At 49.0% G+C, this 26,860-nt stretch overlaps 1 protein-coding gene across 5 annotated transcripts in view; it reads left to right on the forward strand.

Annotated features, from left to right (window-relative positions):
* PTK2B (protein tyrosine kinase 2 beta) overlaps positions 1 to 26,860 on the forward strand; it is a 126,395-nt gene that overhangs the window by 57,375 nt on the left and 42,160 nt on the right. For all 5 annotated transcript variants that reach the window (XM_063123722.1, XM_063123725.1, XM_063123726.1 and 2 more), the window contains exons 2-15: positions 1,084 to 1,338; positions 4,644 to 4,822; positions 5,083 to 5,170; positions 9,058 to 9,137; positions 10,883 to 10,945; positions 13,863 to 13,917; positions 14,613 to 14,753; positions 16,421 to 16,495; positions 17,492 to 17,593; positions 19,279 to 19,396; positions 22,416 to 22,455; positions 23,527 to 23,573; positions 24,724 to 24,777; positions 26,366 to 26,463. In XM_063123722.1, the coding sequence (XP_062979792.1) occupies positions 1,120 to 1,338; positions 4,644 to 4,822; positions 5,083 to 5,170; positions 9,058 to 9,137; positions 10,883 to 10,945; positions 13,863 to 13,917; positions 14,613 to 14,753; positions 16,421 to 16,495; positions 17,492 to 17,593; positions 19,279 to 19,396; positions 22,416 to 22,455; positions 23,527 to 23,573; positions 24,724 to 24,777; positions 26,366 to 26,463 (1,359 nt within the window). In that variant the 5' untranslated portion in view covers positions 1,084 to 1,119. The remainder of the gene's footprint in view (positions 1 to 1,083; positions 1,339 to 4,643; positions 4,823 to 5,082; positions 5,171 to 9,057; positions 9,138 to 10,882; positions 10,946 to 13,862; positions 13,918 to 14,612; positions 14,754 to 16,420; positions 16,496 to 17,491; positions 17,594 to 19,278; positions 19,397 to 22,415; positions 22,456 to 23,526; positions 23,574 to 24,723; positions 24,778 to 26,365; positions 26,464 to 26,860) is intronic.

The raw sequence follows: 26,860 nt of genomic DNA on the forward strand, positions 1-26,860 counted from the left end.
CCTGGTTTTGTTGTTGATATTTTATTGTTGCTTTTATTATGTTTTTAGCGCTTTTAATATTGAGCCGGCTTTACGGCCGTATGTCGCCTTGGGATGGGCCTCCTGCCCTGAAAGGCGTCCAGGAAATATTTCTATAAATAAATAAGTGCTCTTGCTTCCAGAAACTAAGCCTTAGAAGAGCCATTTCAACCTTTTAGGAACAACTGCACAAAATCTGGGAAACTACCGAATGGTCACTAGTGGTGGGAAAGGGTTGTGGCCACCTGGGGGAAATCCTGGAGGGCCGGGTTTGGCCCAATGGCCTGACATTTATTTATTTATTTATTACATTTATATACCACCCCATAGCCAAAGCTCTCTGAGTGGTTTACAAAAGTTAAAAACACTAAAAAGGAAAGGAACCTCTCGTTACTGACTCTTGGAGGGACGCCGGCTTTCACTGACGTTTTCTTGGCAGGCCTTATAGCGGGGTGGTTTGCCGTTGCCTTCCCCGGCCGTTATTACCTTTCCCCCAGCTAACTGGGTACTCATTTTACCGACCTCGGGAGTTGACCTGAGCCGGCTGCCTGAAACCAGCTTCCGCTGGGATCGAACTCAGGCCGTGGGGAGAGTTTCAGCTGCAGAAACTGCTGCTTTACCGCTCTGCGCCAAACATTACACAAAATTTAAAACCATCAAAAACTTAAGAACAACAGTATAAAAACAACAGTATCCATTTAAAAACAACAGTTCCGTGGTCCGTTAAAAAACAAACTTAGCAGCCGTTGTTAAATGCCTGGGAGAAGAGGAAAGTCTTGCCCTGGCGTCTGAAAGATAACCGTGTTGGCGCCAGGCGAGCCTCATTGGGGAGATCATTCCACAGTCAGGGGGCCACCACTGAAAAGGCCCTCTCCCTTGTTGCCATCCTCCGAGCTTCCCTCGAAGTAGGCACTTGGAAGAGGACCTTAGATGTTGAGCGCAGTGTACGGGTAGGTTCAAGGACAACCCACCACCACCTGATGCTGTGCACAGGTCCGTAGCTAGACTCTGGGCTAATTCCTTGCTGACTCTGTTCCCCCACTCTCTCACTTCCCTTCTTCCCAGGAAGTGATGCTCTGGCTTTAGCGCCCCGTCGCCACGATGATGTCCGGGCTGCCGGAGGCCCTGAGCCGGCTGAGGGCGAATTCTCTGCGCAGCTGCTTCAGCCTGGCGGGGCCCTCGGAGTCCACCATGGTGGCCGTTCCCATCGACATCGACAAGGACGAAGTCCGGATTCTCAAGGTCTGCTTCCACAGCAACAGCTTCAACATGGGCAAGAACTTCAAGCTGGTGAAGTGCACCGTCATGACGGAGATCCGGGTGAGCCGGCCGGGCGAGTCCTTTGGGACTGGGAGCGGTGGGACAGGGCTGGGCAGAGAGGCAAAACACCCACTCCTCCTCTATTTATAGTGTTTTTATACTCCGCCCCCCCTTCAGCTGAAAAAGGCTCGCAGGGCAACTTGAAAAGGTAAAATAGCAAGCATACAGCATAGAAGACACGGCATGAAAGGAAAGGGCATTGGGAGGGAGGAGGAAAAAAAAGGAAAGATGCAAAACTCAGGCGCAGAATTCCTAGTGGCAAAGTGCAGCAGGTCATGGAGTTGGAGCAAAAGACAACAGTTGGTAGCAAGAACACACAAAGCTGCTTTATACTGAGTTGGATCATTGGTCCATCTAGCCCAATATCGTTGACACTGACTGGCAGCAGTTCCCCAGGATTTCAGGCAGGATTCTTTTCTCCCTCTGATCCCAAGACCACCACCCCAGGAGTGTGTACGGCATGTCTCTGCATGCACTGCTTGTTATAAATTCTGGGCTTTGCAGAGTTTCAGTCTATAATTCCAGTACTTAGGAAGCATTTAGCTGCCAGTTAGCTGATTAATATATTTAGATCACGGATATACCAAAATTCAGATTTAGGTGAGTTCATTTTTTTGGTTTTGTACCAATAAGGGAAAAGCTTTTGGATCCATTTTCGTAAATAGATACATCAAAATATAACATATTGCGTAAGATTCTTTAAAAAAAATCTTGTTATTTAAAGCGGGGAGATTCTGTTGAATATTCTTAGATCTTGCTAGTTTAACAGAAAATATTTTGTAAACACCTTCTTGTTAGCAAATCTTAACAGTTCAAAACTGCTGCCCCCTCCAGATGTTTTGGCCTACAAGTCCCCTCACCATTGTCTATGCTGGCAAGGGCTGATGGTGAGTTTTAGGCCAAAACATCTGGAGGGACACAGGTGTGCGAGAAGGAGAGTTTTCGTCTGAGTAACACTCCCTCTTCAGGCCTGAATCTACCCATCAGGTTCACGCGTCTGGTGAGCGTCGAGATGGTCAGGAGCGCCCTTGTTCCATAATCAGATCACGCCTTGACAGTTCCTGTGCAGCGATGACCTCATAGCTAATATTATCTACAGCCTCATCAATTAGCTCACAGTCTTTATTATCTCATTGTTACTAAACATTCCGTAAAAACATTACCAAAAAAAGCTTAAACAGACACGTCCCAGGCAAGATAAATTGAATTCTGAAGCAAACCTCTGAGAAGAAAACTCCTTAACCCGCCCCTCTCAATTCTAGACATCTGTGGACCAAGCTTTTGGGCATATAAAACTAGGGTGACCCTATGAAAAGGAGGACCGGGCTCCTGTATCTTTAACAGTTGTACTGCAAAGGGAATTTCAGCAGGGGTCATTTGTATATATGGAGAACCTGGTGAAATTCCCTCTTCGTCACAATAGTTAAAGCTGCAGGAGCCCTGCCCTCTTTTGCATCTGGTCAATCTAGTATAGCTCCTGCAGCTTTAACTGTTGTGACGAAGAGGGAATTTCACCAGGGCTGGATCTACACTACTGCTTTAAAGCGCTTTATAACAGTTATAAAGCGCTTTAACTGCTTTAAAGTGCTATAAAACTGTTATAAAGCGCTTTAAAGCAATAGTGTAGATCCGGCATAGGTTCCCCATACATGAGCCGCGTGTGGCGCAGAGCGGTAAAGCAGCAGTTTCTGCAGCTGAAACTCTCCCCACGGCCTGAGTTTGATCCCAGCAGAAGCTGGTTTCAGGCAGCCGGCTCGGGTCGACTCAGCCTTCCATCCTCCCGAGGTCGGTCAAATGAGTACCCAGTTAGCTGGGGGAAAGGTAATCACGGCCGGGGAAGGCAACGGCAAACCACCCCGCTATAAGGCCTGCCAAGAAAACGTCAGTGAAAGCTGGCATCCCTCAAAGAGTCAGTAATGACTCAGTACTTGCACGAGAGGTTCCTTCCCTCCTTCCTCCCCATATATACAAATGACACCTGCTGAAATTCCCTTTTCTATGCAACTGTTAAAGATACAACCAGGGTGACCCTATGAAAAGGAGGACAGGGCTCCTGTGTCTTTAACAGTTGTATTGAAAAGGGAATTTCAGCAGGTGTCATTTGTATATATGGAGAACCTGGTGAAATTTCCTCTTCATCACAACAGTTAAAGCTGCAGGAGCCCTGCCCTCTTTTAAATCTGGTCACTCTAGTATAGCTCCCGCATCTTTAACTGTGGTGATGAAGAGGGAATTTCACCAGGTTCTCCATATATACAAATGACACCTGCAGAAATTCTCTTTTCTATGCAATTGTTAAAGATACAGGAGCCCGGTCCTCCTTTTCATAGGGTCACCCTATATAAACCTTATACAATATTTCTCACTCATGAATTGACTTTGAATAATACGGGGAAGGGGGAGGGGTCAGTACAACTTTTTTGGGTGTGGGTGGGGGGGCTGTACTTTTGCAAAGCTTGGGGTCCCACCCCGCACTCCTGCAAGCACGCCGACTCCTCCCTCTTGATGCTTTGGTGACACGAGGACCAGCGCTTGGAGAATGTGTTCGCTATTAGCACATAGGATCACTCAATGGAACACTCCTGTGCAGAGCAAGGCGACCTCTGCAGACCTGCCGCTGGAGGCAGGCAACAGGGTAAGACTGCGTCTTGCATGCCCTGCTTGTAACCGTCCTCGAGACGTCTGGCCGGCTGCTCTTGGCATTGTCAGCTCCAGGTTCTTTTTGGGGTGGGGGCTGGGCAAAGCGCCCTCCGTGGTCCTGCTCCTCCAGTACCTCCACCTTCTCACTGCCATGGCCACCAGCTATTCTTACTTCTCTTTCTCATCCTGACGTCCGCTTGCTTGCTTGACCAGCAGAGCGCCGGGGAGCCAGGAGGCCGCGACATCTGCTGCTCCGCCCTCACACCACCACTACCACCACCGCCGTTGTCTGGGCCAGAGCGAGAGGCAGGGGAACAAGGAGGCTGCAAAAGAGGAGGAAGTCCAGGACCCCTGTTGGGGTTCGGGCCCTCAGCAAGTGCCCAACCACACCTGTTCTTGACACCGGCCTAGATGCCGGCCTAGATGCACTTTTGGTCCCCTGCGTCACTGGCGCAATTCTTACGTTCTGAAATGCATATGCTCAAATCTTGAGTTCCAGGCTCTCTTTTTTTGGTAAAACACAAATCCATTCAACTAACTTTTGGTTCGGTCCAGAATCAGTTTCTCCGAACGTCACAAACGTGTCCCTGAGGTGTTATTGCAGGCCCACACGCCTCGCACGCACGCCCTCACCTGCTGACGCCCGGCGTTTTCCCCTTTTGCAGGAAGTGATCAAATCCATCCTGCAAAGCGGAAGGATCGGTCCAGACATCCAGCTGGCGGAATGCTACGGTTTGCGCCTGAAGCACGTGAAGTCGGACGAGATCCACTGGCTCCACCCGGACCTGACGGTGGGCGAAGTCCAGGACAAGTACGAGTGCTTGCACATCGAGGCCGAGTGGAGGTACGGTGTTTTCTCCGTGCAGCCCCCCCCCACACACACACTTTCCAGCAATATGGGGGTCCTGGTAGTCCTGGCTTTATCGCACAGGATCACCTTTTGCCCGTCTGTTTTGGCAGCTTCAGCATTCCCTGGACTGGCATGCTGACTGGGGTCTATGGGAGTTGTAATCCACCCCACCCTCCTGGAAGCTGCCGGGTTGGGGGGAAGGCTGGTCTAATTAAGAGATGGCAGCCGGAAGAAAGACCGCTGTGTCCTTTCAGGTATGACCTCCAGATCCGCTACCTCCCCGAAGACTACGTAGAGCGCTTCCAAGAGGACCGGACAACGCTTCTCTACTTCTACCAGCAGGTGGAGCCCTTGCACACTCCTCTTTAGGGGGTTCCCCCCCCCCCCGTGGCCCCGTTGACGTGGCGCCCTTTGGAGCATACGCAGAATTTGATGCAATTATGTGCCGTCTTAGAGAACGGCGTTCTTCTGCTGGACGTGTACAGGTCAAGCCACGACCCACGCATTGCGGGGGGCGGGGGGGCTGAGAAGTGGGAGCTTCTCCTGTGCAAGTCCTGTCGATGTGAGCCATAATGCTCTCGCACACCTTTTGCTTCTTTCGGTGAAACCTTCCCACGAGATCGGGGGTGCTGAAGGTCAGGCCTGCGGGCCGAAACCGGCCTGCCGGTGGTCCCGGTCTGGCCCTTCAGAGTTCCCCAGGTGGCCACGCCCACTTTCCTTAGCCCCACCCACTGACCCCAACCTCTGTCTTTCGGTGGTTTCCCAGCTGTTGAAATGCCTCCCCTGAGGCTGAGTTAGAGCTAGCTTTTTCGGCACAGAGCATCTGCAAACTAGTACGTCATTGCTCAGTGTCATAAATTTCTTTATATACACCTGGGCAGCTGCTGCAGTTTTGCAGGCACCTGTGGGCGTACAAGAAAGCCGGGTGCCAGGCTGACTGGCAGTCCATTGGACTCCTCCCTCTTCTCCGTCCCCCCTGCTCACTCCTCCTGTCCCCCCGCCCTCCCCCCCCCCGCACACCTGTCCACCGGCCCACGGGACATACCTGAGGCCTCCGTGCATGCCTGGCCTCCTCTCTGGGCTCCTCTCAGATAAGTCCCACAGACGGATAAGTGGGCAAAGCCAGCCTGTTGCTTAGCAACACAAAGTTCTTCCCATAGCTCAGAACCTCCAGTGTACAAAGTTCTTCTCATAGTTCTGAACCTCCAGCAAGCCACGCATTGCCTTAGCATTTTATATATATTTTGTGGATTTTTACCCAGACCCATTTGCCTTCGGCCCTGTCCACTACTGCAATGCAGCCCCTGGGCACTGCTCTGAAATGGAATTTGGCCCTCAGGCTGAAAGAGGTTCAACACCCCTGGTCTAGATTGTGCCTGATTCCACGGCCTTCCACACTGTTTTCTTTAGAGTTACTCAAAATCCACCTCCTGCATAAGCCACGTCACAGCAGGGCATCCTGTGCATTCGAAAATGCATTTTCTGGGGGTTCAATGAGTGTTAAGCAGCAGCAAGAGTTTTTCTGCTCGGAGCTTTGGGGCAAAGCTTACCAGAAAGCCCTTATATGTCAGATCCAGGCCCGGTCATCAATTCAGCCAAGGGCAAAGTTGCATTTGCATGTCAGGGCCTTGAAAGTTGCCGACCTTTCATCTTGCAGAGCCACAGCCACGAGTTCTAATTCTGAATTCCCTTAACCCCTCACCCAACCCCCAAAAGGAAACTCAGCATTTCAGACTTTTAGCGAGTGTCTTGTGTACTGGGAGAAAGGGCACGGCTTGCTCGCTCCATATGTGACACGGCTGTCTGACACTGCCAGAAGTGGAGAAGAGCTCCTTCCTGCTATTGAGGAGGCCAGGTGGGGAGTCTCCAGAGTTCCTTCTGACCTTTGCCTGCCTTCACTCTGTGATGCTCCACTCCGCCTGGCTCTCCCCTGAAAGAGCTGCGTCTGTCACCGACTTTGCTGTCTTGCAAGCCTATGTATATATGTTTTTGCAGGAAACCAAGTGTCTAGAATCATAGAATCATAGAATAGCAGAGTTGGAAGGGGCCTATAAGGCCATCGAGTCCATCCCCTGCTCAATGCAGGAATCCACCCTAAAGCATCCCTGACAGAGGGTTGTCCAGCTGCCTCTTGAAGGCCTCTAGTGTGGGAGAGCCCACAACCTCCCTAGGTAACTGATTCCATTGTCGTACTGCTCTAACAGTCAGGAAGTTTTTCCTGATGTCCAGCTGGAATCTGGCTTCCTTTAACTTGAGCCCGTTATTCCGTGTCCTGCACTCTGGGAGGATTGAGAAGAGATCCTGACCCTCCTCTGTGTGACAACCTTTTAAGTATTTGAAGAGTGCTCTCATGTCTCCCCTCCATCTTCCCTTCTCCAGGCTAAACCTGCCCAGTTCTTTCAGTCTCTCTTCACAGGGCTTTGTTTCCAGACCCCTGATCATCCTGGTTGCCCTCCTCTGAACACGCTCCAGCTTGTCTGCGTCCTTCTTGAATTGTGGAGCCCAAAACTGGACACAGTACTCTAGATGAGGCCTAACCAGGGCCGAATAGAGAGGAACCAGGACCTCACGTGATTTGGAAGCTATACTTCTATGAATGCAGCCCAAAATAGCATTGGCCTTTCTTGCAGCCATATCGCACTGTTGGCTCATATTCAGCTTGTGATCTACAACAATTCCAAGATCCTTCTCTTTTGTAGTATTGCTGAGCCAAGTATCCCCCATCTTGTAACTGTGCCTTTGGTTTCTATTTCCTAGATGTAGAACTTGGCCTTTATCCCTATTAAATTTCATTCTGTTGTTTTCAGCCCAGCACTCCCACCTATCAAGATCACTTTGAAGTTTGTTTCTGTCTTCCTGGGTATGCGCTTTCCCACCCAATTTTGTGTCATCTGCAAATTTGATCAGCGTTCCCTGTGTTTACAAATGACAGCTTGGAAAGGCACAGGCTGTGTCTGGGGATGGTTCAGCTCATGGCTAATTTGGGGGATCAAATTGTAGCGCGAAAGATCTCTCTCTTTCTGTCTGATCTTACTGGTCCTCTGGCCTCTGTTCCATGTAGATTCACGATGAGGATGAGGAAAAGAAAGTACAGTGCATAATTAATTTACAGCTGTGATACAGAACCTCTAGCATCAGGGGCAGTGTATCCCTAAACATCAGTTTTTCGGAAGCAACGCTGGGGAAAGGCCTATTGCTTTCCTGCCCTGCCCGATGGCTACCTAGAGGCCTCTGGTTTGCCACTGTGGCAACCTTTGCTCTGGTCTTTGATCCAGGCTCTTTTGCTGTTCTTAAGTTCACGCACCTTCAACCTTCAACTTCCTGACTGTTAGAGCAGTACGACAATGGAACCAGTTACCTAGGGAAGTTGTGGGCTCTCCCACACTAGAGGCCTTCAAGAGGCAGCTGGACAACCCTCTGTCAGGGATGCTTTAGGATGGATTCCTGCATTGAGCAGGGGGTTGGACTCGGTGGCCTTAGAATCACCTTCCAACTCTATTCTTCTATGATTCTTAATTACAGGATGCCAGATTCCGGCTGTACATCAGGAAAAACATCCTGACTGTTAGAACAGTACAACAATAGAACCAATGACCTAGGGAGGTTGTGGGCTCTCCCACACTAGAGGCCTTCAAGAGGCAGCTGGACAACCCTCTGTTAGGGATGCTTTAGGATGGATTCCTGCACTTAGCAGGGGGTTGGACTCGATGGCCTTGTAGGCCCCTTCCAACTCTATTATTCTATGATTCTAAATTACAGGATGCCAGATTCCGGCTGTACATCAGGAAAAACATCCTGACTGTTAGAACAGTACAACAATAGAACCAATGACCTAGGGAGGTTGTGGGCTCTCCCACACTCGAGGCCTTCAAGAGGCAGCTGGACAACCCTCTGTCAGGGATGCTTTAGGGTGGATTCTTGCATTGAGCAGGGGGTTGGACTAGATGGCCTTGTAGACCCCTTCCAATTCTACTAGTCTATGATTCTCAGCTGCCAAAAACCAGGGGGGAAAGGGATCCATCCCCTTATTTAAGCAAGACTAAAGGATGAAAATGCCTGCATTTGGTGCTTTCTGAGTGCACCCTCTTCTGCTGCAGAAAAAGGGAAGTGAGGGTGCAGACACACACACACACACACACACACACACACACACACCACCACCACCACCACCACCACCACTGCTGCGTCCTCCTTAACTGATTTCCTTATCTCTGCTTCTGGCTTTCCAGCTCCGGAGTGAATACATGCAGCTTTATGCTAGCAAAGTCAGCGAGGGGATGGCCCTTCAGCTAGGCTGCCTGGAGCTCAGGTACGTACGTGCTGGGTAGAAGGTTGCGTCCGGCACAAGCGTGCCGGGGGACGCATGGACAGCGTCGGGGTCTGTCCGTTCGCATCATCGACATCCATTCCAGCGAAAGCACCAACCTGAAACAGGAAGAAAACCGGCTGCAACGCTGGCAGATGGAAAGACCTAGGGCCTCCTTCCCCAACCTGGAGCCCGCCAGATGTGTTGGGCTGCAGCTCCCAGAGGATTCCGGGAGCTGCAGCCCAACACATCTGGCGGACAACCGGTTGGAAAAGGCTAATCTAAGGAAAAACCCAAATCATGCTAAGATTAAAGGAGCCAAAAACAAACCCAGAGCCCGAATAAGTACAAAGAGAGGCAAATGCAACAGTTATCTGGGCAGTCTGATACCCATTCCAGATATTATTATTTTTAGTTCCTCTAACGCAGAAAGTTACCCCAAACGCACTTCCTGTCCGATTTTAGCTGATTTCCTTTACATTGGGGGCAAATACCAGCAGTGGATAAATGTGGAAACGGTTGTGCAAGCCCGCTCGGGGGTTTAAAATGTGTGCATTGATCCACTGGTTGCGCTGCCATTGGCTGTTTGTCTGTGGGTGTGAAGCCAATTCCCGTGCACATCTGGATACACATCTGGAAACACGTCCCACTGAAAGCAATAAAGAGCATTTGAATGCAGGCGTAGAGGCAGATTTGCCTGTGTATTCAACTTAGGCCTGCTGTTCCTTAAAGCAAGAATATCCCAGATGCTCTAATCCCTATCCAGGCATGAGAAAAAAACACTTACCTTTACATGTGAGCAGGGAGCAGGGTTGCACCACACCACCTCGCTGTGACGTAATCCCAGCACCCTTCCCACCACGAATCTTATTTATTTATTTATTTATTTATTTATTTATTTATTACATTTCTATACCGCCCACTAGCCGGAGCTCTCTGGGCGGTTCACAAAAATTAAAACCATTCAAAGTATAAAACAACAGTATAAAACCATAATATAAAATACAATATAAAAGCTCAACCAGATAAAAACAGCTGCGATGCAATACGTTCAGAAGGGAGACCTACTAGGATCCCCCGATACTGGCTGCAGGATGCTGAAAGGTGTCAGGTTAGGGAAGTCCAGTGCTGCTTTTCCTTCCTGAGGAAAGCCCAACGTAGCTCAAAGGTAGGGTGACCCTATGAAAAGGAGGACAGGGCTCCTGTATCTTTAAACAGCTGCATAAAAAAGGGAATTTCAGCAGGCGTCCTTTGTACGCAGGCAGCACCTGGTGAAATCCCCTCTTCATCACAACAGTTAAAGCTGCAGGAGCCCTGCCCTCTTTTGTATCTGGTCATGCTAGGCAGGGCTCCTGCAGCTCTATCGGTTGTGATGAAGAGGGACTTTCACTAGGTTCCCCATATATACAAAGGACACTGAAATTCCCTTTTCTATGCCACTGTTAAAGATGCAGGAGCCCTGTCCTCTTTTCCATAGGGTCACCCTACTCAAAGGGGGCTTGTGAGGGACCAATGAATATCAAACATCAGGATGGGTTTTGCACTGGTTAGGGAGTTCTGCTCGCTCACTAATGGACTGGGAACCACGGACCTCAGGCAGCACCTGGCCTCCCTGTGTTTATTCCTGCAACCCAAACCCACAGGCCTTACCTGTGCTTCTTCCTCTTTCTCTCTCTCTCTCTCTCTCACCTGAGATGTGCTGTCTCCATACATATTATACAGACGCACCTGTCTCCTTTTTTTTGCAGGAGGTTCTACAAGGACATGCCTCACAACGCTCTGGACAAGAAGTCCAACTTTGAGTTCCTGGAGTATGTAAACCACACTCTGACATGGGCTTGTTTGGTTTCTTCTTTATTTTATTTATTTATTTATTTATTACATTTTTATACCGCCCAATAGCCGAAGCTCTCTTCTTGGCTCTCTTTTATCCCGTCTGTGGATGTTGTGTGTATCCGGAGGGAGTCCTGTGTGCAGGACAAGCAGGGTGTAATGAATGGGGTGTGTGGGTGTGGGAGGGATCACAGTGGCATGTCCCCCGTCCTCCGCTCTCCGTGCCCCGGCCTCCACAGGCCAACAGCTGCTTCCATGGCCTAATAAAGGCCTCTGTTGCAGCTTTTTGGGGTCCTGCCCCACCCTCTCACCCTGCTAAGTTATGCCGGGGGTCTGCAATGCACCCACAGACACCTCTACTTGCACCCACGGGGCTCCGTGCCCCTCCAGATTTTTACTTCTAAAGATTATTATTTTTAACTGGGAGGCTAACATGTTGCAAAGTGAATGACTTGGGTTCAAAAGGATGTTTTGGTCTTTTGGAGCTCAGCCACGCCCCCCTCGCACCTCTGGCCTTGGGCTAAGGTACTTGTCTTTGAGTCTCACCAGTTTACCTTCTGGGAAATGAGCATTTTTGTGACCAGCTCTGCCCACCGTGGCTGCCATTTTATGAAAGGGCACGCAACGCACCCCTCCAATCATGGCAGCCATTTTGTGAGAGTTCCCCCGCCACTCTCTCAAACTTCCAAATGTGGCCATTGTGGCGTTACACCCCACAAGTCAGTTCCCAAATGTATGTCTGCAGTTTGTAAGTCTGTGAGTTTTAGAATGTTGGCCTGAGTGGGGGAGATTGAATATCTTAGGGAGGAGGAGAACATATAAGGGAATGACTGAGGGGATTGAGGGAGACTTTTTAGGTCCTCTTAGAGTCTTTAGTGCTCTCTGTGTTTAGAGTACTTAAGTTCTGGGAAATTTGAGGTTCGGGGTAGAGCAGCCGTCCTCAACCTAGGGTGCTCCAGATGTGTTGGACTACAACTCCTAGAATGCCCCAGCCAGCTCCTGGCTGGGGCATTCTGGGAGATGCAGTCCAACACATCTGGAGCGCCCCAGGTTGAGGAAGGCTGGGGTAGAGAGTGGTGTCATTGGAGTGTGGTGTGCACGTAGTTGATGTATATTAATCACTACAGATAATAAAGAAAGTTCAAGATTGATTATGTGAGAAAAAGGAAAGTGCGTATGTGAATGAGTGAAAGGATTGGATGAAAGGTTTCCAAAAGTTTTTTAAATGTTTTATTTGAAACAAAGCTTATGAACTTTTAAAAATAAATTTTGATTGTTTTGTTTTTAAACTACCACAAAAATCCCACGTGTCTGTTTGGCATTTATCATCTTAAGTTTACACATATAACACCCACTCTGTCAATCATTCACGTCAGCACATATAACTCACAGTGTTTTATTTTATATATTGAAATCCTTCTCCATTTAAACCCCTTTCTCCACATAGTTTGGAGGAAGGTGGTTTTTGTCCCTCGCCTCAGGCATATCAAGCGGTGGTGCTTGGCTTGAGCAGGGAGTAGCCGTGGCCGGGTCTGTTGTTCAGAGCCTGTGTCGTGGCATAGTAAGTGGTGGCAGCAGTGGGATTTTTGTGGTAGTTAAAAACAAAATAATTAAAATTTATTTTTTAAAAGTTCACAAGCTTTGTTTCAAATAAAACGTTGGAGGGGGGGAGTCGTGGCAGCCACCGACTCAAAAAGGTTGGGGACCCCTGAGTTAGGGAAAGACCCTTAAGCACTGTGGTGAAAGGAGCAGGAGGAGAAAAGCACCAGTTAGAATTGGTGCACTCTGCAGTGGTCTGGGTCTGAACTTAATTGGATCAGAGAGCTGTGTGGAGGAACCCGGTCGGGATCCAGAGTCTCATTCTGCACATTTAGGATTCCACATCGCCACTATTTATTTATTTATTTATTTATTTATTACATTTTTATACCGCCCAATAGCCGAAGCTCTCTGGGCGGTTCACAAAAATTAAAATCATCATAAAACAACCAACAAGTTAAAAATACAAATACAAAATACAATATAAAAAGCACAACCAGGATAAAACCACGCAGCAAAATTGATATAAGGTTAAAATACAGAGTTAAAACAGTATAATTTAAATTTAAGTTAAAATTAAGTGTTAAAATACTGAGTGAATAAAAAGGTCTTCAGCCTTTCAGTCCTGGTCTCAATGGGACTGAGGATCTCAAGCGTCATCAGCGCTGGGAAAGGGATTTCTGCACGAGATCTTGGGAAGCCTTTACTAATTTGGATAGTAGACTCTGCTGGGCCAGATGGACCAGGGGTCTGATTCAGCACACATGAGGGCCTGTGGTTCAAGAGCAGAGCACCTGCCCTGCTTTCACGCATTACCAGGTCCACCGGTAGCGGGAGGGGGGGGGGGTCAGGCCTGAATAGGGTGACCATGTGAAAAGGAGGACAGGGCTCCTGTATCTTTAACAGTTGCATAGAAAAGGGAATTTCAGCAGGTGTCATTTGTATATATGGAGAACCTGGTGAAACTCTCTCTTCATCTCAACAGTTAAAGTGCAGGAGCTATAGTAGAGTGACCAGATTTAAAAGAAGGCAGGGCACCTACAGCTTTAGCTGCTGTGATGAAAAGGAAATTTCACCAGGTTCTCCATATATACAAATGACACCTGCTGAAATCCCCTTTTCAATACAACTGTTAAAGATACAGGAGCCCTGTCCTCCTTTTCATATGGTCACCCTAGGCCTGAAGACACAGACAAATGCTGGGCTAGAGAAGAACCAGCGCGAGACAGTTTCGTACATGCGTGAAGGAGGATGCTGGTCCAGCTGTACACGTTCAGCAGCCGGTCACCACGCACGGAGAGGTGAAGCGATGGGCGCGTGCGTAAAATGTGGTCCAAGCTCTGCTCTCTCTTTCAGGAAGGAAGTGGGGCTGGACCTCTTCTTTCCACCGCAGATGCAGGAGAATTTGAAGGTGAGGGGTGCATATTATGTGGCCCCCACCCCCCCATCCCCACCCCCGGAAGGACATTCACCTTTGGGGAAAGGACGGTGGGAGCCACAGCAAAGCCTCGGGCCTCCCCAGGGTTATTCTGTTATTTTTTAAAAACCCTAGCCTATCTTGGGAACTGCTGCAGGAGAACAATCCTTCCCCCAGGATGACCCCCAGCAAAAGAAATGTAACAGGGCCGCTGCGTCTCCAGCCTGGTCTCAACCAGGTCAAGGTGATGGTGGAGTGAGCTGAACATATCACGACAGACTGCAGGTGTTGGGTCGGCTTTTTTCTTCTTCAAATGATGCCCTGCATGAAAATGTCCCTGCAAGTAGAAGACCAGCACAGCAACACGCGGGCTTGGCTACGGCACTCCCTCCCTGAGGTGCTAGTTTGTTTGTTTTACTTGCAGGGAGGTTTTCTTTACATGGAAGGGCATTCTTTTAAAAAGGCCTCCACCACCCACCAGCAGTCTGAGTTATGATGGCCCTGCATCCCCGCTCCATCTCAGGACACTTGCCCCCCTCACTCTGCTTGACCATGTAGATAAGCCCTGGGTTCCCAGCTGCACAGATCTAGGGGTTCCAGATCTTTTTGTGTGTTTTGGGGCTTCTGGCCGCACCCGTTACGAGGGTCTCCGCTTTTTCCTTTGCATCCTCCCCGCCAACCCTTCGCAGCCCAAGCAGTTCCGCAAGATGATCCAGCAGACCTTCCAGCAGTACGCGCTCCTGCGGGAGGAGGAGTGTATCATGAAGTTCCTGGGCACCCTCTCCACCTTCGCCAACATCGACCAGGAAAGCTACCGTTGCGAGTTGATTGTGAGTATCGGAGAGTCGAGGGGGTCTCCGGAGCTGGTGCAGCCTTGTCAGGACTCAAGTTGCAGGTTTAGAACCCGGGAAGTCTAACTGAGCAGGAGTCTTGCGGAACCTCACATGTTCAGGGTACCACCAGGGCAGGAATGGTTGGGCCCCTGCCAAGGGCCCACATCCCAGGAGGGGCCCACTGACATGAGTCCCCTGGACTTCCTCCTCCCCCTCCTCCTCCTCACCATTGCAGTCTCCTTGTTCGCCTGCCTCTCGCTCTGGCCAGGGCAACGGCGGTGGTGAAAAGGAGAAGCAAAAGCATTTGCAAACTGGTGCAGAATCAGGACAGAATAAACGTGTGCCTGGAAAAATGAGACCATTCTAGAAAGCAAAAGAGCAGGGGGGTGGACTTGATGGCCATGTAGGCCCCTTCCAACTCTGCTATTCTATGATTCTATGAAAACAGACAGACTTGTCCATCCCTACTTTTTACCTTAATTTCCATGGGACCTAAGTACAACTAAGCCAAGTTAAAAACTTGACACCTCGTTTAGATCCTAGATGATGCTCAGCCAGGAATGGCCCCAGATGTGCTGGCACTAAGCACCCCGTTTCAACCCATGGTGTGCCTCTGCCAGCTTCCCGACAGAGGACTCTCTGGCACTAACAGACTGGAGTCCGTGTGCGGCAATTCCGTCTTTTTTCCAGGATGTTTTTTGTGCAGTAAGGAATAAGACGGAAGAAGTGGTGGGAAAACACAGGAGGGTTATGAGTGGCATTCAACGTCATCCAAACCCCCATAGGGCTTCTCTACAATTTTTTTTTAAAAAAAAACCCTGCTGCTTCCTGCTTCCATTTTCGTCCCGAAATTGCAATCAGCTCATTACACAGGCAGCCACGTGATTTGAATGGAATGCTTCCTCTCTCTGCCTGGAGATTGAACTTCCATTCAAATCAATGAAACACCGCCATCTAGTGGCAGATTTATAGCGTAACGCCACCAATACATGCGATTTGCCCCATTTATTTATTTATTTATTTTATTTAACACTGATTTTAACTGTGTTCTCTGACAGCGGGATAGGGTGGGAATGGGTGGGAGATATCCTGCCTGATAACGCCATCATGTAATCTACCCAGAAACTTCCTTGAGTGGCCAGTCCTGAGTGTGTTATAAATTGCTAATTTAGAGAGAGCCATAAAATTCCACAAACGAGGCCGAGTGATGTTGCCACAAAAGCCTCGTCTGGAAGGCCCTTGTGCCTCCCACCTTCCAATTTCATATCTTATTCCAACATTCGGATGGTGGCTAGGAGCCTACAGGTGGGGAATGTTGTTGAGACGGGAGCCGAATCCATTTCCCAACTGCGCAAAATTAGTGTGAACGTCTTAATTGCAAAGCTGGAATGGTGAATGTGGGCATTTCCACTGCAAAATTCAGCTTTGAGGCATAGCTTATAAAAGAAGACCTTAAGCCTTGTTGATGAACATTGAGACAAGAATGTTGACAATTCATTTGGAAAAATTCAGTCATTCGTTCCTAAATCCGGCGGAACACTGGGTGGGAAAATAAATCGGGTGTGTGAACCCAGCCATGTTTCAGCTCTAGCTGTGATTCTTGACTGCTGTCTGTCCGCATCAGAAGAGCTGCCCCAGATGTCTGTCCTCTTCCCTTTTTTTAGCAAGGATGGAACATCACTGTAGACCTGGTGATCGGACCCAAAGGCATCCGGCAGATGACGAATAAAGAAGCAAAGGTATGCTGTTCTAGAGAAGGCGTGCCCCTAAATTCATCAAAGGAAGGTATTCCTCCTACATCCCTGGTGAGACAGGAGTTGGACGCGGCGTTCTTCCGTTGTCACTTGCGAACCATCGTGGGTGGAGAGAAACCAGAAGCGTTTCCACAGCAACTGAGGCCTTATTTTTGTGGCCACACACCACCACTGCATCTGCAGGTCTTATTGTTATTATTGGGGACTCAAGGCGGTTTACAAGATTAAAACATGTACAATTAAAACATATAAATAGAAATTGACAAAGGTTAAAATAGAATTGAACCCACAGGGAAATTGAAAACATTTTTAAAAATTTAAAAACCAGTAATATGATGATGATGATGATGATGATGATGATGATGATGATGAAAGAGTGAGCCCTTTTTTTCTGCTGGTTCCCTGGACCTTTAAGCTGACAGAAATTCACTTAGGCATCTTGGCAAGGAAAGGAACCTCTCGTGCAAGCACTGAGTCATTACTGACTCTTGGAGGGACGCCAGCTTTCGTTGACGTTTTCTTGGCAGGCCTTATAGCGGGGGTGGTTTGCCGTTGCCTTCCCCGGCCGTTATTACCTTTCCCCCAGCTAGCTGGGTACTCATTTTACCGACCTCAGGAGGATGGAAGGCTGAGTCGACCCGAGTCGGCTGCCTGAAACCAGCTTCCTCTGGGATCGAACTCAGGCCGTGGGGAGAGTTTCGGCTGCAGAAACTGCTGCTCAGGCACTGAGGTTCTGGGCAAAGTGCCCTGCGTGGGTGTGGGTCGGCCCTCCGTTAGATACCTCAGCTCTAAGGTCTTGCAAACAGACCTTTCTAGGAAGGCCCCAACTCAGCATTTGCCAGCCTAGCAGAAGACCCTTGCCCTCTGCGAAAGGGAAGAGCAGAAGAGATCTATTTGACGGGCTGTCCAGGTCAAGAGTAGCAAGGTTTCTTTGATCGCTGTGTGCCAATGACAGATTGTGTCAATCTTGTTCCACTGCAGCCCACCTGCCTGGCTGAGTTCAAGCAGATCAAGTCCATCAAGTGCACAGCCGTGGAGGAAGGGAGGGCTCTCCTGCAGCTGGGCCTCACTGGGAACCCCCAGGTAAGAAGGGGGTGCAAGAACCGCGGTCCTCCTGTCTCTGCGGGGAACACAGGAACTCTTGGGCGTCTAGAGGAATCCACGCCTAGCAAGGGGACATTTCGTTTCCAGTCAGTTGAAACCGTTCGTTGGGTTGATCATCTGCCTTTTAATCGATTAATAAATTAACACTTCTCGATCCTCCTAGAGTGCAGGACACGGAATAGTGGGCTCAAGTGACAGGAAGCCAGATTCCGGCTGGACATCAGGAAAAACTTCCTGACTGTTAGAGCAGTACGACAATGGAATCAGTTACCTAGGGAGGTGGTGGACTCTCCCACACTCGAGGCCTTCAAGAGGCAGCTGGATAACCATCTGTCAGGGATGCTTTAGGGTGGATTCCTGCCTTGAGCAGGGGGTTGGACTCGATGGCCTTGTAGGCCCCTTCCAACTCTGCTATTCTATGATTCTGTGAAAAGGGAATTTCAGCAGGGCTCATTTGTGTGCATGTAGCACCAGGTGCAATTCCCTCTTCATCGCAACAGTTACAGCTGCAGGAGCTCTGCCTTCTTTTGCATCTGGTCACTCTAGTATAGCTCCTGCAGCTTTAACTGTTGCGATGAAGGGGGAATTTCAACAGGTGCTGTATGCGTAACAATGACACCTGCTGAAATTCCCCTTTCTATGTAACTGTTAACGATGCAGGAGCCCTGCCCTCCTTCTCATAAGGTCACCCTACTAGAAGGGTAGCAGCCATCTAAGTCTGTTGCAGCAAAACCAGCAAAGAGTCTTGTGACACCTGAAAGAGTAACAAATTTACTCTGGTATAAGCGTTTAGGGTCACTCTCCTATGCATTGGACAGTGTCCACAAAAGCCCAGGCCCAAATAAATTTGTTTCTCTTTTAGGTGCCACAAGATTCTGTGTTGTATATGTTCTTCTCATTAGTAGGGAAGAGTGCATTTGATTAGTCTAGGATCACTCGTGGGAAGTCTAGACAAGGGGTGGGCAGAAGGTAGATCTCCAGATGTTTTGGACTTCATCTCCCAGAATCCCCTGGCGGCTTGCCTAATAGTCAAGAATGATGAAAGTTGAAATCCAGAACTTCTGGACTCGCAGGGATGTGCGAATCTACAAACCCCGAGCTCACCAACTCAAAGTTCATTTTTCTTTTTGCGTGAAAAGCCGCACATATTTTACCAAGTATATGCAACAGTTGTGGACACCATTGAAATCTATGCTTTCCTCTCTCATTGATTAAAGCACATTTGTGTCCATTTTTCAAAAGTAAGCATTTTTTCATCCACGTATTTCAAAGGGACACATGCTGTCCAACACATTTTTTTTGGGGGGGGGGGGGGTGTTCCACAAATCTCATCGTAAGCTCAGAAATGAACTTTGACCATAGACTGCATCTGAGTCGGTATTCGATCCAGAAGATGCAAATTGTATGATTCCTGATGAAAAACGAACTAAAACAAATCTCTCGTACGTCTCTAATCTGGAGATCTACTTTCCGGTCGGCGGTGGGCTAGACCGTGGCTGGCTGGTGGTGGTGGGGATCCTGGGAATTGTAGTCCAACACATCTGGACTACACATCTGTAGTCCAACACATCTGGACTTGAGGATCACCGGTGGGGCTGCAGCCCTCACACCCGTCGGTCCCCCCAGGTCAACAGGCAGACATCTGTCCCTTCTCTGCTTTGCAGTCCTTGACGATTAAGACATCCTCCTTGGCCGAGGCGGAGAACATGGCCGACCTGATTGACGGCTACTGCAGGCTGCTGGGAGGCTTGGACACCTCCCTCATCGTCCGTCCCAACCGAGGTGAGAAAGCGACCGCTTGAACCGCCCCCAAACTGCACGGCCCTCCTCTGAGTCCCCCCACCAGCTGAGGTCGGGCTGGGGAGACGGAGCCTTCTTGGCTGTGGCACTTTGCCTGCAGGAGGCCCTCTCCAGAGGAGCTCACCTGGCGCCCGCTCTGCTGCCTTCCCTGGGCCAGGCAGCGGCTTTAAGAAAAAACTCCCAGACATTTCACATAGCTGCTTTGAACGGCTGTTTGATACTTCAGCTGGTTCACTGAATGGAGTCCCTGCTGTTCCTGAGTTCCATGCTGTTTTGCTGATAAGGCCTGTTGCACTGCTTTGGCCATTTAACGACACTCCGCCCTGGGAGTTTGTCCTGAAGGGTGGCTCATACAATCCCTAAATAAGTAGACCTCTGGTGTTAACATGTGGTCGGCGCTGACCTGCCACCCGACCAAGGTAAGTCGTCCTCATCGCCACAGTCTCGCTCCCTGAAACGGCGGGGCAGTTTATATTGTGCTTTCAGGGGACTCCCCCCAAGAAGAGGGCTGAACCACAGACCAGGGGGCCAAATCTGGCTGGCCTGAGCCCCCTCCTCTTCCCGGTTATCCAGATGTCCACACCCGTTTCCCTGCAACCACTGGTCCTTTGGTGGTTTCCCGGCTATTGTGCAGTTCCCACCCACCCCGATTCTAAAAGGTAGAGATGTCTCTGCTAAGTCTTCATTTACTGGCTGTAGGAGCTTTAAGGTAAAAGAGGCTGATATTTTTGAGATTTGTGACCAAGCCCTTTTGCCTTTGGCAAAGCCTCCAGTTACATGGAACGTGGAATCCATTCATAGGCAATCTCCTCCCACGTATTTGGGAGTGGTTCCTCTCTATTCGGCCCTGGTTAGGCCTCATCTAGAGTATTGCGTCCAGTTCTGGGCTCCACAATTCAAGAAGGACGCAGACAAGCTGGAGCGTGTTCAGAGGAGGGCAACCAGGATGATCAGGGGCCTGGAAACAAAGCCCTATGAAGGGAGACTGAAAGAGCTGGGCATGTTTAGCCGGGAGAAGAGAAGATTGAGGGGAGACATGATAGCACTCTTCAAATACTTGCAAGGTTGTCACCCAGAGGAGGGCCAGGATCTCTTCTCGATCCTCCCAGAGTGCAGGACACGGAATAACGGGCTCAAGTTAAAGGAAGCCAGATTCCGGCTGGACATCAGGAAAAACTTCCTGACTGTTAGAGCAGTACGACAATGGAATCAGTTACCTAGGGAGGTTGTGGGCTCTCCCACACTAGACGCCTTCAAGAGGCATCTGGACAACCATCTGTCAGGGATGCTTTAGGGCGGATTCCTGCACTGAGCAGGGGGTTGGACTCGATGGCCTTGTAGGTCTCTTCCAACTCTGCTATTCTATGATTCTATGTATTCTATCATGCGTAATTACATGATAATATAACATTTATATGACTTTTTCACCTTGTGACAACATTTTTCTGAAAAACCTCAAACTCATTCTGGCTCAACCACAGCATGGAGGTGAAGGTGAGGAAGTTCAGAACTCTTTCTGCCCCATTTTTTCCCCTCTGGGTTTTGGAGTTCCAAATGACATGGTCCTTTTTTGCAGGGCAGCACTCGTGCGCTAGCAAACGGCCATTCCCTTTCACTTTAATGAACCCACTGCACAGATGTGCTTTCCAGGAGCTCTAATTCCGATTGTTGTGTGTTTGATTCCTTTAATTTAGTGATGCACATCTGTAGTGGTGCGCATCGGCGCTGATCCGCTTGGGTGAAAGCCCTGGAAAAGGAACCACTTGCGGGATCGTTCACTCGTGCGCTTGTGCGCACTGCATTTCTTCAATGCTCACGATCCCTTGTGCACATCGTTAAGGCAGGGGGAGTGAGGGAAGGGGGGAGGCAAGAACCAACGTAAAGAAGCAAACTGTGCGCACAGCAATCCCAGGATCGATTCCAGAAATTCTCCATGTTCATTTGTTGGAACATGGGACTGAGCAAACTCTTGGGAGAGGAATGGAATAGAACCAGGGAATATAGAACCCTCATGTCCCTAGTCATTTATAGGCAAGGAGAAACCAGAAAGAAAAGAATTTATTTATTTATTTATTTCATTTTTATACCGCCCAATAGCCGAAGCTCTCTGGGCGGTTCACAAAAATTAAAACCATGAAGAGCATAAAAACAACCAACAATTTAAAAACACACATAGAAAATACAGTATGAAAAAAGCACAACCAGGATAAAACCACACAGCAAAAAATTGACATAGGTTAAAAGATGAGATTAAAACAGCAAAGTTTAAATGTAAGTTAAATTAGGTGTTAAAATACTGAGAAAATAAAAAGGTCTTCAAGCTGGCGACGGAAGGAAAACAATGTAGGCGCCAAGCGACGGTCTCTGGGGAGCTCATTCCACAGCCGGGGGGCCACAGCAGAGAAGGCCCTCCTCCTGGTAGCCACCTACCTCACTTCCTTTGGCAGGGGCTCATGGAGAAGGACCCCTGAGGATGATCTTAAGGTCTGGGCGGGTACATATGGGAGGAGGCATCCCTTCAAATAACCTGGCCCCAAACCGTTTAGGGCTTTAAATGTCAATACCAGCACTTTGAATTGGGCGTGTACCTGTACTGGCAGCCAATGAAGTTGTAGAAAGACTGGTGTGATATGATCTCTCTGGCCAGTCCCTTTTAGTAACCGGGCTGTCCTGTTTTGTACCAGCTGAAGTTTCCGGACCGTTTCCAAAGGCAGCCCCACGTATAACGCATTGTAGTAATCCGAACGAGAGGTTATCAGAGCATGGATCGCTGTAGCTAGGCTATCTCTGTCCAGATAAGGGCGCAGTTGGTATGTCAGCCTAAGCTGATAAAAGGTGCTCTTTACCACTGAGTTCACCTGTGCCTCAAGTGACAGTTCTGGATCCAAGAGCACCCCCAAAGAAAGGTTCCTGGCAGTAATAGAATGGGGCAGGAAAGGACTTGAGCTTTCCTGACATGACTTTTCTCCCCCCCCCCCACAACCCCCTTCTTCCTCCACAGAGAACGACAAGAGAATCAGCCTGCCCCAGGTCCCGATCCAGTAAGTATGGCAGCAGATCTAAGCACAGGGATCTGTATCTGTGCATAATACTGAATCCCGGAGTATGGTAGAAAGGCAGCCTGGTGGGCTGTGGGGTGGGGGTCTTCTTTGGGCCACAAAATTGCCTCGCTGAGCTCTGAGAGAAGGGACAGAGTTCTGGGTGCCTTGAAACGTTAGAGATGGAAGAACGGCAGGTCTTTTGAGTTAAAAGAAAAAGAGTTAAGCAAATGCTGACTATTAGAGCAGTACGACAAGGGAACCAGTGACCTAGGGAGGTTGTGGCCTCTCCCGCACTAAAGGCCTTCAAGGGGCAGCTGGACAACCACCTGTCAGGGATGCTTTAGGGTGGATTCCTGCATTGAGCAGGGGGTTGGACTCGATGGCCTTGTAGGCCCCTTCCAACTCTGCTATTCTATGATTCTATGCCTGGAAGCGGTGAGATCTACCAATGCCTAGGAGGCACGATTATGAAATGGAAGCTCCATGTTCAGAAGTAGTGTACCGCTAGATACCAGTTGCCTGGGAATGAACAACTGGGGAGGCCTGTTGCCCTGCTGCCCTGCTCATAGGCTTCTTAGAGGCAGGCTGTGTTGGAGAGGGTCATCGTGAAGGGTTGGCATGGCTGAATACCTGTCGACGGCCTACACCCCAGCAGAGGCCTACTGACAAGAGCCACATGGGCTAGCTCCTTCTCAATTCCATGGCAAGCTGCTTGTTCACCTGCCTCTTGCTCTGGCCCAGACAACGGTGGTGGTGAGAAGAAGGCGTGGCACATGCCACGGCCTCCTGGCTCTATGGCTTCCTGCCGGTCAAACAAGCAAGTGGGAGCCAGGAGGAGGAAGAGGAGCAAGAACAGCTGGTGCCCACAGTGGTGAGAAGGTGGAGGCACTGAGGGAGGAAGGGACCATGGAGGGCCCCTTGCCCCATTGGTCCTCAAAGACCAGGAGTCGGTACTGGTTGGAGAGAGGGTGCTTGGGAAATATATGGTCTTTGGACAGTGATGATTGGCATCAGGAGATGGAGGAGATGGACCAAGGCAGAGTCAACTCCCGGGTCTCTTTCTGTCCTCAGGCACCTAGAGGAGAGGCGTTCCACGCTGCGAGAGAGCTTCAGCGGAGGTGAGTCGGATTTCTCCCTTCCCGCCATCTTGGTCAATGAGGACCGGCCACATTGGATAAAAACCGCCCGGAGAGCTTTTTGTGAACCGCCCAGAGAGCTTCGGCTATTGGGTGGTATAAAAATGTAATAAATAAATAAATAAATAAATATGAATTGTGGACCGGGAGAGCCGTAGCAGTTTTGATCTGCCTTGGCTTTAGGAGAGTGGTGAAATGATGGACGCACAGAGGAACTGTAACACTATGTTATTTATTTTATTTATTTATTTATTACATTTTTATACCGTCCAATAGCCGAAGCTCTCTGGGCGGTTCACAAAAATTAAAACCACAATAAAGCAACCAACAGGTTAAAAGCACAAATACAAAATACAGTATAAAAAGCACAACCAGGATAAAAACCACGCAGCAAAATTGATATAAGATTAAAATACAGAGTTAGAACAGTAAAATTTAAATTTAAATTAAAATTAAGTGTTAAAATACTGAGAGAATAAAAAGGTCTTCAGCGGACGACGAAAGGAGTACAGTGTAGGCGCCAGGCGGACCTCTCTGGGGAGCTCATTCCACAACCGGGGTGCCACAGCGGAGAAGGCCCTGCTCCTGGTAGCCACCTGCCTCACTTCCTTCAGCAGGGGCTCCCGGAGAAGGGCCCCGTGGATGATCTTAAGGTCCGGGCAGGTACATATGGGAGGAGGCCTTCCTTCAAATAACCTGGCCCCAAACCGTTTAGGGCTTTAAATGTCTATACCAGCACTTTGAATCGGGCCCGGACCTGGACTTATCCTCATAGTGTTTGCATCAGAGAAAACCACGAGCCTCTAGGTTCCTCCAGACAGGGGACCACCTTTCGTGGTTACTCTATTGACTGACCTGCACATTTATGACCATTTATTTATTAAGAAGTCAGTATATATATATACCTTTTAAACCATAAAACAACAACAGTAATACGATAATACAATGATAAAACCAGTTCAGAAATTAACGGTTGCAACCGTATAGGATCGTATACACAACAAGGCCCGTATCTTGGAGCAGATTATGTAATACTTGAAATGGCAACAAGGTCGTGAAAAAAGACCCACGGAATATTGCTGTTGGAGTGTTGTATGTGGGCGACTGAAACATCTGGTCTGTTTTGTTCCAGATTCTGACATTTATGCTGAGATTCCAGATGAAGCATCCAGACCCAAATCTGGAGGTAAGATTCCAACCTCTGCTTCCTCAGTTTCTGCAGCTGAAACTCTCCCCACGGCCTGAGTTTGATCCCAGCGGAAGCTGGTTTCAGGCAGCCGGCTCGAGTCGACTCAGCCTTCCATCCTCCCGAGGTCGGTCAAATGAGTACCCAGCTAGCTGGGGGAAAGGTAATAACAGCTGGGGAAGGCAACAGCAAACCACCCCGCTATAAGGCCTGCCAAGAAAACGTCAGCGAAAGCTGGCGCCCCTCCAAGAGTCAGTAATGACTCAGTGCTTGCACGAGAGGTTCCTTTCCTTTCCCTTTCCTGCACCAGTCGTTCAGTCCATCGGTCCATTTAAAACTGAATTGATGTAGATTGATGTTAAAACATCAGTTTTAACTGTTTTGACTGTTTTGACTGCTTTTAAATTATATATATTGTTTTAACTTGGATCATGGTTTAATTTGGTTTTTAACTGTGCATATTTATTGTTTCATACTGTATGTTTTTATGATCTGTACACAACTCTGAGATCTTAATGATATAGGGCGGGATATAAATGTTTTAAATAAAATAAATAAATAAATAGAGACGGTTTGGCCGGCTCCACGAGCTACACCTATATGGCACACACGGAGGAGCAACATCACAGTGCAAAATGCAAAATAATGTGTTCTGCGCTACGATACGTGTATCTGAAGACCTGGGAACAAATTACAGCAGAAAATGAATATGGACTATAGGTTACATTTAGAAAGCCATGCCAAGATAGATATTTTAATTGAGGGTTGCAATTTAGGTCTGTTGTATTAATATTGGACTCTGTGGTTTTATATATATATATATATATATATATATATATATATATATATATATATATATTCATTCATTCATTCATTCTGGCGGGGAGGGGGGAATCCAGCATGGCTTCCAAACTCCCTTGTGCTTTAAAAAAGAAAAAAAGTCTTTATATGGGAGATAACGGGCTCAAGTTAAAGGAAGCCAGATTCCAGCTGGACATCAGGAAAAACTTCCTGACTGTTAGAGCAGTACGACAATGGAATCAGTTACCTAGGGAGTATCAGTATTCTTCGGAGGGGAAGGGCACTTCAGGGCTAGCTGATCCTAGAGTACGCTGCAGACTCAAACGGGTGGAGCCAAAGGAAGGCGAGGGAAGGTCGGCCCAGCTAACCTCTCACCAACGACGTCTTCAGAACCAGTCCCCCCTGAAGTCAAAGCATTCTGGGAAAAGCGCTTTCCCTTTTTCTTGAAAGGACAATTGTCCTGCTTAGTTTGCATAGTTTTGCCTAGAGGAAAGTCCCTAGAGGTTGGACTCTCTTCAGGTGGGAAGAGATTGCCTGAATAAAGCTTTGTGGATTACGTGGCACGCCTCTTCATTGTCTTCCAATAAGGCAGGAGGTTTGGGGAGACACGACACCTCCTCAGTAGCTCAGCCTCTTTGCCACTCCGTGGTGCTCTGCTGCTCCCGCCTGCGTCTCCGGTTGAGTCAGCCCACTGTGGGCAGGCAAAACCACGCCGTCTTTCCCCTCCGTCGCTGCCATCTTTTCTGTCCTCGCCACTGCTGCGCTGTTGACGACTTCCCTTGTTCAGCTCAACAGTACGTCATCTCTCAGGAAGACATCGTTCTGGGCCGGATTCTGGGAGAAGGCTTCTTCGGGGAGGTCTGCGAGGGCGTTTACACCAATGAGGTGAGTCCAGTTAGCCCTGGCCTGTACTATGCAAGACTAGGATGGGAGGGAGGAGCCGGAAGGGGCGGATGGGGGCGAGAGGTCACCTGCTGACCCTATTAGGGAAGACGCACCCGTTAGATGGGATTTAAAGTTAGACCAGGGGTGAGCAATGTGACTCCAGTACTTTTTTGTGTGCCCCCCTGCCCCCCCTCATTTTTTGCCAAATTTCAAGAGCAGCAGCCCGGTCCTCTTTTCCATAGGGTCACCCTACTCAAAGGGGGGTTGTGAGGGACCAATGAATATCAAATATCGGAATGGGTTTTGCACTGGTTGGGGGGTTCTGCTCGCTCACTAATGGAACCAGTGGGATTTGGTGCTGAAATTCGGGGGGGGGGGACACAGTTGTGGTGGCACG

This window comes from Elgaria multicarinata, chromosome 4, assembly GCF_023053635.1.
Source record: "Elgaria multicarinata webbii isolate HBS135686 ecotype San Diego chromosome 4, rElgMul1.1.pri, whole genome shotgun sequence".
Lineage (NCBI taxonomy): Eukaryota > Metazoa > Chordata > Lepidosauria > Squamata > Anguidae > Elgaria > Elgaria multicarinata.